Source organism: Bombus vancouverensis, chromosome 8, assembly GCF_051014615.1.
Source record: "Bombus vancouverensis nearcticus chromosome 8, iyBomVanc1_principal, whole genome shotgun sequence".
Taxonomy (NCBI): domain Eukaryota; kingdom Metazoa; phylum Arthropoda; class Insecta; order Hymenoptera; family Apidae; genus Bombus; species Bombus vancouverensis.
The window spans coordinates 13,299,181-13,313,711 of NC_134918.1; the positions used below are offsets into that span (position 1 = coordinate 13,299,181).

At 48.6% G+C, this 14,531-nt stretch overlaps 1 protein-coding gene across 2 annotated transcripts in view; it reads left to right on the forward strand.

The window, feature by feature from the left end:
• Window positions 1-14,531, forward strand: part of Tmtc2 (Transmembrane O-mannosyltransferase targeting cadherins 2) — a 215,607-nt gene that overhangs the window by 47,951 nt on the left and 153,125 nt on the right. For both annotated transcript variants that reach the window (XM_033332298.2, XM_033332297.2), the window contains exon 3: window positions 28-1,639. In XM_033332298.2, the coding sequence (XP_033188189.2) occupies window positions 1,554-1,639 (86 nt within the window). In that variant the 5' untranslated portion in view covers window positions 28-1,553. The remainder of the gene's footprint in view (window positions 1-27; window positions 1,640-14,531) is intronic.

A 14,531-nucleotide genomic window follows, 5' to 3' on the forward strand; every position in this document is an offset into this window, starting at 1 on the left:
GCGGACACGTAACTATTATTCTTGCAGAGTGTCTCCAGTCAACTGTTATCTACCTAGCGATATCGCAAGACGTTCGAAAAAGTCTAAGACGAGAATTCATAGATGCACGCGTCGCGTGCGGCGGAGGCTCCGTAGACGACGTTGCGCGTCATTTTCTAAAAGGCCAGCTATCGGTCAGCAACGTCGCGTCGTCGGGGTTGCGGTTAATCCAGTCCGTTGGTCGCGGTCGTGGTCGTGGTCGGCATCGTGCACGCGGCCGGTCGTAGATAGTGGGTGGCAAGGTTGTCGAGAAGCATGCAGAGAAGAGAGCCCAGGATGAGAGAGAGAGAGAGAGAGAGAGAGGAGAGGAGGAGAGAAGAGGAAGAGAGAAGCGAAGGAGGACCAGGAAGCATATCGGAGGATGAGGAGCAGGAGGTGGGAGGAGGAGGCAAGAGGAGGAGAAAGAGCAGAGAAGCGGGCAAGCGCAAGCGCCTGTCCGATCAATGCCCGTCTCCCGCTTCTATAAAGCGCTCGTCCTCGGGGGGCGCGCGACAGTTGGCGTTCCGCATTCGGAACATGCGCCGCGTCGCGGTTATACCGAATTCACTGTTTCTCTTACAATTAGAAAACCTTCTTGTACGTATCATTCTCGCCAGCTCGTTCGGGAGAAACCGTCGGGTGAATCTCGGCCCGAAAACACATCGTTAATGGTGACCGACCTTGTCGCGTCGCACCAGTCCTGTTTATCGCGGCGAGGAAAGCGGTCGCGTGTGTTGCTCTTCGATTACAATAACATTGCACGAAAATCGTTGGAACGGCACGGACTGGAAATTGCGCAGTTCGACGTGGAACGTCGCACGATCGTAATCTAACGTAAACTCGATTTCCAATGAGTGATCGCGATTCGAGTCGCGTTCAGCAGTGATCAAACGGAGAACGCGATCGGTCAACCAGTGATATCGTCGAGATAAGTGTCGCGGAGAGTGGTTGTTCGCTGACAATTGGTAGAAAGAAACTCGAGGAGAATACGTTGGAAGGTAGGAGCGAGTTCGGAGCGCGGGACGATAATAAATACGCAGCCAGTGGATCCGCGATCACTCCGTCGCGTGTTCCTCGGAAATCCGGCGCGTCGAGCACCGATGTCCAGGCTCCGCGCCACCGTTCCACAGACGGTCTGACGTCACGAACATTGACGATCGAGTTAGCCGCGTTAGAGCCGCGTTCTCGAACGTCGTCTCCGAAGCATCACCGACGATTCGGCCGATCAGATCGTTTTACGTCGCGCGTCACGGCACGACGAAGCCGCGGCTTGATTACTGGCTCGTTTCTCGCGACGTGTCAGCGACATTCGTCCCGGGCGAGATACATCCGGGCAGGCGTCAGAGCGGCGGTCGCTGGACCGTCCGGCGGACGTCTCGACCGCCGTACGGCGAACCGCTGGAGCCAGGAGGTGGAAAAGGAGGGGCTGTGGAGGTGGTGGAAGAGGAAGGCCCGCGGACGTGCAACAAGTTAAGAGGTCACCGCCGCTACCGTCGACATCGCTGCCGCCGCCACCGTCCTCGCCACGATGTGACATGGATATCCTAGCCGTAGCCTGCGCCCTCGTCGCCACGGCCCTCTACTGCAACACCCTGCAAGCGGGTTTCGTCTACGATGATCGGTGAGTTCACTGTCACTTTTTTTTTTTTACACGTTGCTTTACCTCGACCTTGTTTCGTGGCCTTACGTTCCTTGGTATATCGACGTGTATTTTAATGCGTTCAAATAGTTACATTGGAACATTAGATAGGAATCTCGATATATGCGTCTCGCTGCTCGAGTCTGTTTACATCGTCGGTTGTAAACATATTCGGATGATCGCGTGTATCCTACTCTTGTTCTTCTTACTTTCGTAAATGATACGAAGGCGAGCGATAGATTAGCTGGAATCTCGAATTTAGGACAACGATATAGACAGGGCCAGGGCATCGGCCTTGGTGAATTTTCATCAAATAACACGCGTCATCGAACGCTTGTCACGGCGCGAACGAACGATTTAAATAGGTGATTTATGGGGATTTAAAATTAATCATCAACTGTAGGGTACGACAGGCTGTTTAATGACAACGATAATGGTAGGATATTTATCGGCACGGGAGCAATAGACGGTAAATGTAGAATGTAACTGCAAATAAGCTCAAACACAATGAATAAAGGACAAGTCGCAGCTGGATAAGCTGATTTACGAGGTCCCGCGATTTGCGTTCCGATTTCATTTAATCCGATTCCATTCCGGTTTAGTTAATCAGATATTACTAATTACCTACGCTAACGGTGGTAGCAGGGCGCAAATCATATGCCGCTGCATTAGCGTTACTTGTTTTTCTACAGTCGCTTTGAAATTATACATGATCGAAGGTCAGTTACCTTGCGATAGTATCTGGCATCGATTGCACTAGTCACGGTATTCCTGTATCTCGTCCTGTTCTTTCGTCTCTACAGAATTTCGATGGAAAAGCAACGTTCGTTGGACGCTCCGGAATTTCACCAGCCATTGGAAAACCTATAGCGCGCTGCTTGGTGCGAATAATCGCTACAACTCGCGATGTTATTCAGGAGTCGCGGGCGAATAGATAGAATTCGACACGCAGGATGCAACGACGAAACACGGCGGTGTATAATCTGAAGTTACTCTTGCGATAAGCGTCCTTAATCCGAAGCTCTTGAATTCTATGATACCGAATCCCTTAATTGAGTATCCCGTAATCTCCGGGACATCGTAGTTGCGGGTCGATCAGCTGCGAGGTTGGTGTGCTCACCGAACCAAGCCCGATTACGTACTTCTGGCGTCATCGATGGGAATCTGTTGCATCGTTATCGCGCGAGCGCGCCTCCGTGAACGTTTCACGGGGTGCAACGGTCCACCGCCGATAACTTCTCTCCACCCATTGACAGTACAGCCGATAACGCGCCGATTTATTCGCCTGCATTTTCGACGATAAGCTCTCGAGCGTAAGAACCGCGCGGCTGGTCTTTGTTGCATCGCCGAATCGGCTCGATTCGGATACGATCAATTGCCACCCCTCTTAAGTGTATGCGGTGTTTGATAAATCATGAAATAGTTAGGGGGTGATTTCGTAATATATTGCTTCGATCATGCTGGCATTGTGAAAGAATTTGGCCGTTTGGAGATGTTTTACAATTAAGAGCGGTATATCGAACGTTTCTGATAGCTATCAGCGGTTTGTTTCCCTTTAAACTTCGATCATGACCTTATAATGCAACGTATTTCTACGTTTTATTTTCTACGGTATTTTTATCTACTTCATTTAGTCGCGTATTTCGAATTTAATGTATTATTTAACGAAAATAGCAGACAGTCGGAATTTCTTGTCGTTCGATACACACCGATTCTCGTTATAAATAGTTGGACCCAGTGTAATGGAATAACGCGGCTACCGGCTAATCGTACGAATTAGTTTATTCCGGGGTTCGCGTTAGAAATCAACCGTCCAGCCTGTTCTAATGGAATTGCGTGTACCGGTTGGTGCGACGATCAAACGTTTAATCGCTGAATAAATTTCAATGCGGTCAGCCTACGAACGAGATGTAGCAGCGAGGTCGTTGATATATCTCATCAATTTTTTTCTTTCCCTTTCTCTTTCCTTTTCTTTTTCTCACTACCGTTCTCTCTTTTGGACGAACTGTCGTCTCCCGCCACGATACTCTCTGTGGAACCTTAAAATCCCGGCTAATAACGAAAAACGGGCGCCAGCATTAAGCCGAGATAATTTTTCACCCATATCCGGCCCATTAGCGGCCACCTCGTTCGATGCAACCGCCAAAGCTAAAACGGCCAATGCGCTCGTGGCGACCATAATCAAGTCGAGTCCAGTTATGAACGAGAGCCGAGTTTCCATCGTCGCCCTTTTTGCCTGGTCTCCTCCATCTTTCTCTTTTTCGTTTTCACGTCCTCGCGCGATCTATCTCGCGCTAACCTCGTCTTTCTCATCCCCGACTGTGTTTTTCACCGTTTTCCTGCTCGTTTCCCGTTTCCGTTCTTCCCTTGCCGCAGTGTTAGCATCGCGACAATCGCAAAAAGTTGCCCAACGACGTTTCACGTGGCTAAAAAATTCTTTCTCTCTGTCGGCTCTGACTCACCGACGCGACACGACGTAGTGTACGATGTTCGTGTTGGTCTGTATCGGGGGATCGGTTTCATCGCGCCAAATCCATCGCCATTTCTGCCGGATCGGAGCCCGGAAGGGTAACCCCCGGTGTCAGGTCGGGTAAAAAATGAAGAAAAGTTTGTATGATAAATAGGAGATACGAGATCCGAAGATCCCGTCTGGTTTAGCCTGGGCGCAAAGGTTTTACTCCCGCAGTTTACCCCGTCTCGAGAGTTTATTCTGGCCGCGTTGCGCCATGCTAAAACTCATGGGATAATAAAAGCATCGTATTTTACTGCGTCGCGCCGGCCACAATACCTTAGCAAAGAATACGGGGCCTGACTATATTTATTTGCCCAGCGTTTTTTTTTTTCGGTCACCGCGAAGGAACTTGGGGATGAAGGGAAGGACGATGGTAACCGCGCGAAAAGACCAAGAGGACCAGCGCGGCCGCCGGATAAAATGTACGAGAACGAGGGAAAAAGTTTCGGTTACATTCTATCCTCTCGTCTAGTCGAGTCCTAATCTCGTAAACCGACGCATTTCCGAGATATGCAGCCGGGCGTGCTTGCACTTAGAGACGCTCGCAGCAACGTGCTACGAGCTCGGAATAAGAAAAGTTAGCGGGCTCGAGGCTTAGTTCTCTTTCGCTCGCAGCGATGCCTGTGAATAATACGGCAGCAGCATTCGACGGTGGAGCGCAATTCGGTCGCAACAAATGTAAACCACAGCATTACTATTTCAGTTTCGCGCGGACTTTTTAGAAGACGTACGCGTCTTTCCAGCGAACAGCGTGTAAATAATTGACGGAGCTGTTGATACCGGGGTATTTCGTGTCTTTCGATGGAAACCGAAAGAAAAGGAGAGAGAGAGAGAGAGAGAGACATAGAAAGCGCGTAGTATTTTCCAACTGGAAACGAGTACAATCTCGCGCGTATAAATAATCGAAATCGATTACCAAACGGGTTGTTTTCCAAGTGTTTTTGTTCCCAGTTGATCCGTAAAAAAGTCTACTCGCGGAATGGAGTGCCAGGGAAACGTGTTACGCGAACTGTTTAAACACGTTTGCACACGGGTATCACGGGTATCGAGAAAATAACAACGCGCAACCAGTGCGTCGTCGCTGCGTGGACCACGAGCGCGTGTGTGTTTATGTTTTCGTTAAATAATGGAATTAAGCTCTTTTAAAACCTTTTTTCGAGCAGTCTGTTATTTCACGGTACATTCGTTTTACACCCGACCGTTTCCCGTCGGTACGTCGAACGCTCGTTTTCCATCGGTTCAACGCGTTACAATACCACCACCACCACCACCACCACCACCACCACCACCACCACCACCACCACCACCACCACCACCACCACCACCATCACCATCATCATCCTATTACCACATTCGTATAATTTCTCTTCGTAGCCGAACATTACGGAAAAATGTTTCATTTCATCAATGGGACCGCGAATCGTTTTACTGGTTTCGCGCCTGACAAATCCATACACCGTTCCCCCCCTTTGTCCGTTACATTCGCGAAAATGACGGCGGCATCCCGTGTACGCTCCGCTCGAATCGATAATTCCCGATAATCAATTACGCGTAGCAATATCAGAAATTACGGTCGTTGGTTTCCCGGAACGGAAGACGGCTACTTTTCTACATCGTGTTTAACCTTCGCCGCATGGAAAACACGAGCGAGCGTCGTCTACCGCCTGTTTGCTGTAACGGCCGGTCATCCAAGAGTATTAAAAAATTGCATCGTTTGGCCGGTCGTGCGTGTAACGTAGGGGCGGAGCGGGACGCGGGCCGAAACGAGGATTTCCACTCAAATTAACCTGGTAGCGCGCGCAGCTTCGAATCGAATCGGTCGACGCTGGCTGAAAACGGAATGCAAACGAGAGAAAGAGAGGCACAAAGAGAAAAATGTGCCGTGCCGCTTGCGAGCGTTTCTGGCCGCGCGTAATAGATCTTGGATCGCATGCAAATCCGCTCGTTGTTCCACTCGCGTTGTCAGCTGCGACTGACAATGCAGGATGAGCGCGCTCTCAGGATGAGCTCGACGGAAAGAGAGTTGGCGTGCAGGTGAGCTATGGTAGGCGACGGAATTCAAAAATCTGCTCGTACATCGTGATGTTTTAATATTGCTTTTTGCAGCAACCATATCTGCCGTTGAAGATGGATGAATTTCCCGGGCATTTCTAAGATCGTTCGAAGTCGCGTGTCTTTAAGTCATACGGTTCCGACGAGCCTCGCTTGCCTAGTTCTTAGAACTATAGCGGACGATGACTGGTACAAATCGATTGCTCTCCGATATAACAATGCTTTTTCTCCGGATGACAAATTCGAGCTATTTGTCACATGCGTTGCTCTCTATTCTATCGGCGTGCTCCTATTAAGAGAAATCAATCGGCTTTTATCGCTCATTCTCACTCATTCCCGCGATATGCCGCGCGAGCAGTCAGTCCGCGCATCGTATCATAACATCTTTCATTCGGCGAACTCGTCACCGTGGAAATTGTTTCCCCCTCGATATGACATCTCGTACAGCTGGCACCCGTATCTTTAATTCTTCACTCTCGATTCTAGCATCGACCGGTAATCAAGGAGCCCATGATGGAATAGTCATTCGTAGAATGATCGTGTGAGATGGCACGGCTGACGGTGAACGAACAAACGCGAAGGGTCGAAACAAAGAGTCGTTCACGAACGCGTTGTCGAGCGTGAACGGTTGGCGCAGCTGCCGGTTGGACCTCGTCATTTGGCCGCTGGCTGAAATTCTTGCAATTCCGTCACCGGAATATCGGTTTATTTATTCGTGCCGTCCAACAGCGTGGCGCTTATGTATGCGCGGATGGACGACGCTGTGCACTGTGAACGAATAAAGCTGCACAGCGTTGTGCCATTCCGTGCGATGCGATAGAGGGTGTAGCTCGGCCAGTGCACACCCGGTCGACGAGCATTTATCCTGCGGGACAGAATGGCTCTGGATCGATGCGTTTTATCGCGCCAGAAAGAGTACAAGCAGTTGGGCAGAGAGATTATTTATCGTCGGGCTCTTGGCCTTGATAGGGTCTTACGGTGCCCATGAAATACAACTTGTCGTTGATAGAAGCGTGCTCCGAAGATCGGAAAACAATAGAAATCCGACGTATTTATACATCCTTTATATATCCTCTCTCCGCGGGGGGTTACTACCATGTGATAGGTCGAACTAGGGGATTACAACGACCCAATGTCGCGGGTTTACACGTACAAGCGAGAGAACGTATACGACTCCGATGAACGCTACGCTTCGATAGGTAGACTTTGAGAAACGAAAGTAGTACGAAGTTTGTAAGGCAACGTCAGCCTAGAATAAGCTCTATGCTTATCAAAGTTACGGTGGATTAGACGGCAAGATACGAGCTGCGGTCTCTTTGACGCGAATTCGTACGTTGGCGAAAGGAACCGATGTATCGACGAATGTTTGTTCATCGTTTACTCGGTTTTCTTTCTGCGAAGTAGCGAAAAATGGCTGGAAACACCGTGCCAGCGCCGTCTCTTCCTCGTCTTCTTCTTGTTGGCTAGCAAAGACGATGAATACGTCTAGGTGGATTCTCGAAAAGCGAACCGTGCAAGAACTCGTACTTTTTTGTATTTCGCTCTTTCAGATCGTGCCACGCGCCGTTCATTGACCACTGACCAGCCAATACCGGTAAGAGATTTCTGTCGGCTGCTCGCGGAGATTCCTTTTCGAACAAACGATGATCCGGGGTACGGTGAAACGCGCATCCGTTGCCTTGAATACGAGCCGCAACTTCTCGCTCTTTCCACGGTGTTGTAGAGTTCCGGTCTAAATACGCGCCGCGTGCAATATTTTAATCGAGCCACTGTACACACTGGAACGAGCAAGCGCGCTTTATCTCCTTCTATTCTCGTTTGTGTCTCTTCGCGCCCGAGATCACCGAGACTGGCAAATTGATGCGGGGACAGGGCTGCAATTACACCGCGTGCGTCCCGAAACTAATTAGCTATGGTTAATTCGTGCGCGATTACCTAACGTAGGATTACGCGACCCGCGCGTCACGAGACACGAAAATGACGCAAACTTTGCGAAACAATGCTTAGACATCGACGATTCGGGTCGGTTTTAAAAATAGACGAATTAAGCTATGTATAAGCCACGGGGATTTTCTATTTATAGCAGAATAGTTTAGGCGACAAATTTCCCTTTTATGCTGCGATGAATACGTAATTACGAAACGTCAGGGAAAAACCGATGGCAAGTATTGGATTTTCTTCACCGCCACATGAAAATCGAATATTTGGCGCGCTGTTCGCGTGAAACGATGATATAATCGAGCCGATTGGCCGATGCCAGGTGGTATCGCTCTCTCGGCCTCTCGCTTTCCTTTTTTTTTCTCTCCTCTCTTTTCCCATTCTATAACAACTCTCTCTCTCTCTCTATATCTCGTGAAATCGGCAGTCGATCGAATTGGAACGAATCGACGCGAGGCACGCGCTGCCATTTTTATCCTCGTTTCCTGGGTTAGCCATCGCGCCACCGCGAAAACAGTATCAGCTCGAAGCAATTTTGGACGGTGTGTCGTGCGAGCCGGTAATGAATGCACTCGTGCGATTTATTAATCTATAAATCCGACCCGATCGATCAATAGCCTACTATGGGAGTCGCATTTAGCCATTTTGCCATGAAAAGTTCACATTTATTATCATCGGGGGCGAGGGGAAAAAGGGAAGGAGTAATCTTCCGAAGTGAATTAGCATTAATTTCGAATGATGAATCGATATCAAAGGTAATTAATTATTCTTCCTCCTCTGTTCCGGTGTTCTTCCATTTCCTTTCGTTTAAAATTCACTCAATGCATTTGTTAAGCGCACCGACCGAGTTGGCAAAGAAATTTGCCGTACCGGATCGCACCAAGTTTCGATGGAATTGCCAGTTGTGAAAAATATGTCTCGTTCGAAACGAGCTAGTCGAATTTTATGCGCAATTTTAGCAAACTTGGAATTTTGTTTCGTGAATTTCAACGTAGCAGGCAGAAGATGGCGCGGTGAACAGATTCTGAAATATAATTGGACCAAATTAAATTAGTCATCTAAGTTTCAAGAAATAATTTATCAAAGATGTAGGAACTATAGCTTCGGGCAGGCTGATGTTGATCAAAAAGATTCGTGGATTCGTGAATGTTTCACGGCATCTGCATCGACTGACTATCTTCAGATGCCTTCTATCCGTATTGTTATCGCTTGCAAAGAATTTACAAGCCCCGCGAACACGGTACGCTACAAAGATCAAGCTCAATTCGAGATGCCAGCTTTCTTTTCCTATCCACCATGGAGTCGAGGTTTTTATTTTTTTCCTCGCGAGATAAAGATTCTCGGCGAAGGGAACGTTGGTTTCTCTGCAGACAGGATGCAGAATTATTTTCAGGCGGCGTTTCGGGAATAAAATCGCAGGAAGGATTTTCGCGTTGCAAGCTGGCCGCCTACCGAGATAAAGAGCGAATTCTTTCTTATCATCGCGTGGCAGCGAGCTTCCTGCTCGGAACAACAACGTTTCGTTGTTCACTTGGCAACAAAACGTTCCCGCCATCTCGGTCTTTTCTTTTCATCTTTCTTTCCTCTTCTGCCTTTTACTCGTTAGACCATCAACGCCTTCGATTCGATTTTTCCCTCTCTCTCTTCGCGTCTTCGCCCTTCTTCACTGTCTCTATCCCGTTCCTCGACCAATTCTCCGGCAACTGTTTCGCCCAGTCGCCGGGAAAACTGGTACGTCGAGCAGTTTCGAGACAACGATGGTGGTAATAGTCGAAACACCGAGGCGAGGTGTACCGAAAGTGAAAGAGAAGGAGGGACCGATGGGCGGAAGGAAGTCAAGCGAAATAGCAAATCCTCAAGCAAACGGTAGAGTCTTTGCGAATCGAGCGAGCTTAGCAGTGGATTATCTTCGCCGTATATAGTCTAACGTCAAGCTTGCCCGGATGTTCGATACCAAAGAGCTCAAAATCGTGTTCTGCCGCCGCCACTCGCTGCACACCGTCCCGATGTCGATAGCGTCGAAACATAGATGCAACCGTGTAAATTCACGATCCCACACGCTCGCGCAAATTCGCTAGCGATAGACACACGTAGACACGAACTTGGAATATTGGTCGAACCGATTCGGGAGAAGTTCAACCCCCTATCATCGAGGGTATTCGTCGAATTTCTGGAACGTTCGCCGCGATGTTCCGGCGGTAGACTTCGTTTGCCCGTTAGACTTAGCGAGAAGAAATCTGTTTGCCCAACAGTTTGATTCTTCCAGGGCGGCAGGAAGATTCGCTGACTGAATTCGCTGGAAAGATTCTTTGCTCTTATATATCTGAAGTTCCGTTTCCGGGAATTGTGGCAAGAAAAATGGCTATGCTGGAAGTCGTTTGTTAGGAACAACTACTTGGCGAGTAAGTTGCCTAATCTGTTGATAGATTACCTTTCGCCAAGCTTAGTCCTCAAACACGACTACTAGCTACCTACAGCTGAGAAAAACGCTCGAGAGATTGTTTGTTCTCCCTATGAACTCGACATCGTTATTAGGCGAGGAATTTCGCATCGCCCTTTGAACATCCTAATCGTCGCGCCAGCAAGACGCGGTGTACGTGGTCGCTAACCTAAGCGTATCACCGAACACTGTTCCACGGTTACGATGTAGTTCATGAATAATTTGCGATAATTAAGAGAATGTCTCGACTCGAATATTGTATAGGTTCCGTGAAAGTTACGCCGTTTAAGTCTGCCAAGTCTGGCAAGATTTCGCGGACTTGCTAAGTCCGCGCTGCAATATCATCATCGCCCAAGTTCCATCGCAAAGTGTATTTTAAATTAACGAGGTTCCCTTTGGCGATCGAATGTTTTCATTTTCGTGGCCGAGGAAAAATGCGATTACGTATCGGTCGAGAAATCTCACAAGCTTCTTCGATTTTGTTTCGTCGAGCAAACAAAAAGCACGTCTGATGGAAAACAGAGAGGGAACGTGTGAAACTTTAACGCGTGCGTGCGTTGAATTCATCTGACGTTTGATAGGATGCATCCGGTGGTTGATAAAACCAATAAAAGTTGAACGAACTCCGTGAATAACGCGATCACTCCACTACGTTGCTGTTTATCAACGAACGTTACGAATTTTCCAATTAACAGGTAATAATTAACTGTCCTTGCTAACTAGACACGATGATCCAACTAGAGCAACGTAATCCATCGAATTAAAGAATCGAAGTTTCCTGGAATTTGACGCTCTGTAGAAACGCATCCCGGTCGGTTGCCAGATGGCGGGAATAGAAAAGTAATATCCACGGAACGTCCATCCGCCCTTAAGTTTAAGGCCGCGAAGCTTGGGTTCACGTTGGCCATACGCGCGGTAATTTCGTCGCGTTACGACTCACTTTTTCCGCAAACGACAGGCTGCTAGTGCGGTGTGAAACGTCGAGCGTGAAAGTAGAGCACGGATAATGGAAGTCGTCCTTTCCCTCTGGTCTGGTTGCGCCGGCTTAGTGTGCGCTCTGCTCTTACGAGCGAGACACGAAGATGCGAAATCGATGCCCGCCTTGTTCGGACATGTTGCCGCAAAAAGAACGTTAGGTCGGTGCCGCCTTATAATCCGAAGGGAGGTCTCCGCCGAGGAGCTAACGTGGAAGCTAGACCACGGTCGTAGAAGAAACGATGTAGTCGATACAGCAGGTGTTTGTAGATGTTTGGAGCGCGCTAAAACGTGTACGTTGAAGCGTAAAACTCGAGTTCCTTCTTTTGCACGCTTTTTTCTACCTCTTATTCGCGGACAAGCGATCGGAAGCTTGTTGGACGGAGGGGCAGAATATCGGGATACTACTAGTTCCTTATCGCTTTCGAACATCATCCCCAGAAGATTCTTTGCTCGTTGTTATTTCGAGATATTGGTCAATCGAGATACCGGGGCTGGAGCTAGTGGGAAAGACCGTTTCCGGGTCTCGTGGACGATTCTCGATGGTTCGCGTAAATCTAGATCGTGACAAAATTGCGCCCGTAGATACGGTCAAATGGCGTGGAGAAAATTCGATAAACAGTGACGTAAATACTTCTTAAATAAACCGCATCCTTGCCGCGTACGAACATTTTGCTCGGTTTTACGTTCAATGGCGCCACGATAAGAACCTTATTTTGCATACTAGAAAGTGATTCCGTGTTTACCGGTATTTCTTGCCACGTAATGGTACCCGGTAGATCGAATTAATCAAAAGATAATATCACGGGCGAATAGTTTCTTCGAGGATACGAACGTATTTTAGCGCATGTGTGTGGTGGGTAAACGAGTGGAATCAAATTGTCCACGCGGCCGCAATGAACTTGTTTTCACAAGTAAAGGTAATCAATCCGAATCGTATTAATAAACCGTATTAATATTTGCGCATTAATGATATTTACTACGAGCTATATTCCCAACGCAGCTCTATCCAGGTCCTGCTCGCGTTGTTACAATTTACAAGGGAACGATCGGTAGTTCCCTCCGGGGAGTTAGACAATTAAATCGAAAACGCGTCGCGGTCGGCGAGAAAGCAACGCGTATACGACATCCCGTAGGCAGAGAATGTCGTGGAACATGACTGCCGGCAAATTACACGGAATTAACACAGAGGATTGTTTGTAATAAAGATTAATAGCCGGCTTTGTAACGACTACGTTTGATACCACCCGCTCGCGCAGTCCTCATCCCTTATTTCCCTACAACCTCTTCTTCCTCTAGCTCTTTCCCTCTAACCCTCTGCGCGACGACGAATGTTGTTTGTGTAATCAACGGAACGAACAGAGCTCCTCTTCTACTACGGGGAGGGACCTAGTGCTTCTGTAGCGTGTAATTTGTAATTCTGCACGCTGCATTATTTTCCGCTCTACCGCTTCCCACTTTCCACCCTCTCGCACTGTCAATCCGTTCCCCATCTCTCTCTCTCTCTCTCTCTCTCTCTCTCTCTCTCTGTCTCGTCTCTCACATTTATCCCAGTCGGACCGCTGGCCGTCACGAGCTGGCCCTTCTCACCACCCTCCCGTTTCTCGCTCTCTCGCCGACGCACGATCTAAATTATAGCTCGATTCGCGTTCCGCATGACAATCCGCTGGCTCCCCAGGAAATTGTGGAAATCAAATCAGCTAAGCGTGCGTCGATGCGTCCACTCTTGAATCCGATCGCGCTTATTATCGTTCGCAGAAACGCGATTAGTCCTTAAACGCAATAGGATTTCGACCGAAATTGGAAAAATTTCTCTCACGAAGAGGGAGAAAGTGATTCGAACGATCGTTTGCTCGCTATCCGTTCCGAAGTTGCACGCGACAATCTCGAAAATCGTCTTAATCGCCCTTATCCCTCGACTTTAGCCGAGTGGTAGCTCGTCGAAAGTTTATTTCGAGTTAGGGACAGAGGGAGATAGCGGGATTTTTACGCTGATTTCACGAGATCGATTTCCCTGCGTGGTCGAGAACATAGGCGGTGTTTATCAGATCGGTCGAGCCGTAGGCGGTAGCCATTTCCAAAGATTAGGCCGGAAATATCTTCCAACGATCTAGATTGCGCAATTGGTAGGGCGTTCGTCTGACAACGAAAAGGTCCGGCCTCGAATCTCGCTACGGCTATCTGATCAATTTTTTATCACCGTGCAGTTTCAACCGTCGCTTTTCGAGCCTCCGATATTCCTGCTTGCTCGAGTTTTTATTTATTCACGCTCGTATGTCGTTGACCGCGAGTCGGTCGTGTGGAATCGCCAGGTCTCGAAGGGAGAGAAGCATCTCTCTCTCAGGCTCGGCGGAACCGTCGCGCGGTTCGATTCTCTCTCGATAATTTCGAATTCTCCGTGTGCTCGCGTGTTCCGCCATACATACATTTAAATTGCCGCGTCTGGCAAAAACTTGTCGGTCTACCCGGGCGCCAGCCTGGCCTGGGCGTTGATATTAATAATGTAATCGGCTGGCAGAGGAGGGCAGGGGTCGGGTGGAAGAGAGAATTAGAAACGGTGTCACGTCGTCGAGCAAAGGAAACCACTGGTACGGACGACGGAGTCTTCGTCGTCGTCGTCGTCGTTGCAGCTTCCACGATGAAGGCGAAGATAATTAAACCACGAAGCTCCCTTCCAAGGTTCCTTCGTTGGTGGCACTGTCTCGGTTACCTGGCCGTTATCGTGCCAGGAATGAGAATCTCAAATGGGAAGTCAGAGAGAGGACACAGGGGAGGGAGGAGGACTTAGGAGGAGAGGCAAAGAGGGCAACGTTAATAATGTCAAAATCCGTCTGTTGGATGGCGCACGGTCGCGACGTCACAGAGCAACGTGCTACGTAAATAATCGATCGATGCTGGTCAGGTTATAATTTAATTACCAATTTAATTACAGACCACCTTGCATAATAGGTGGTGGG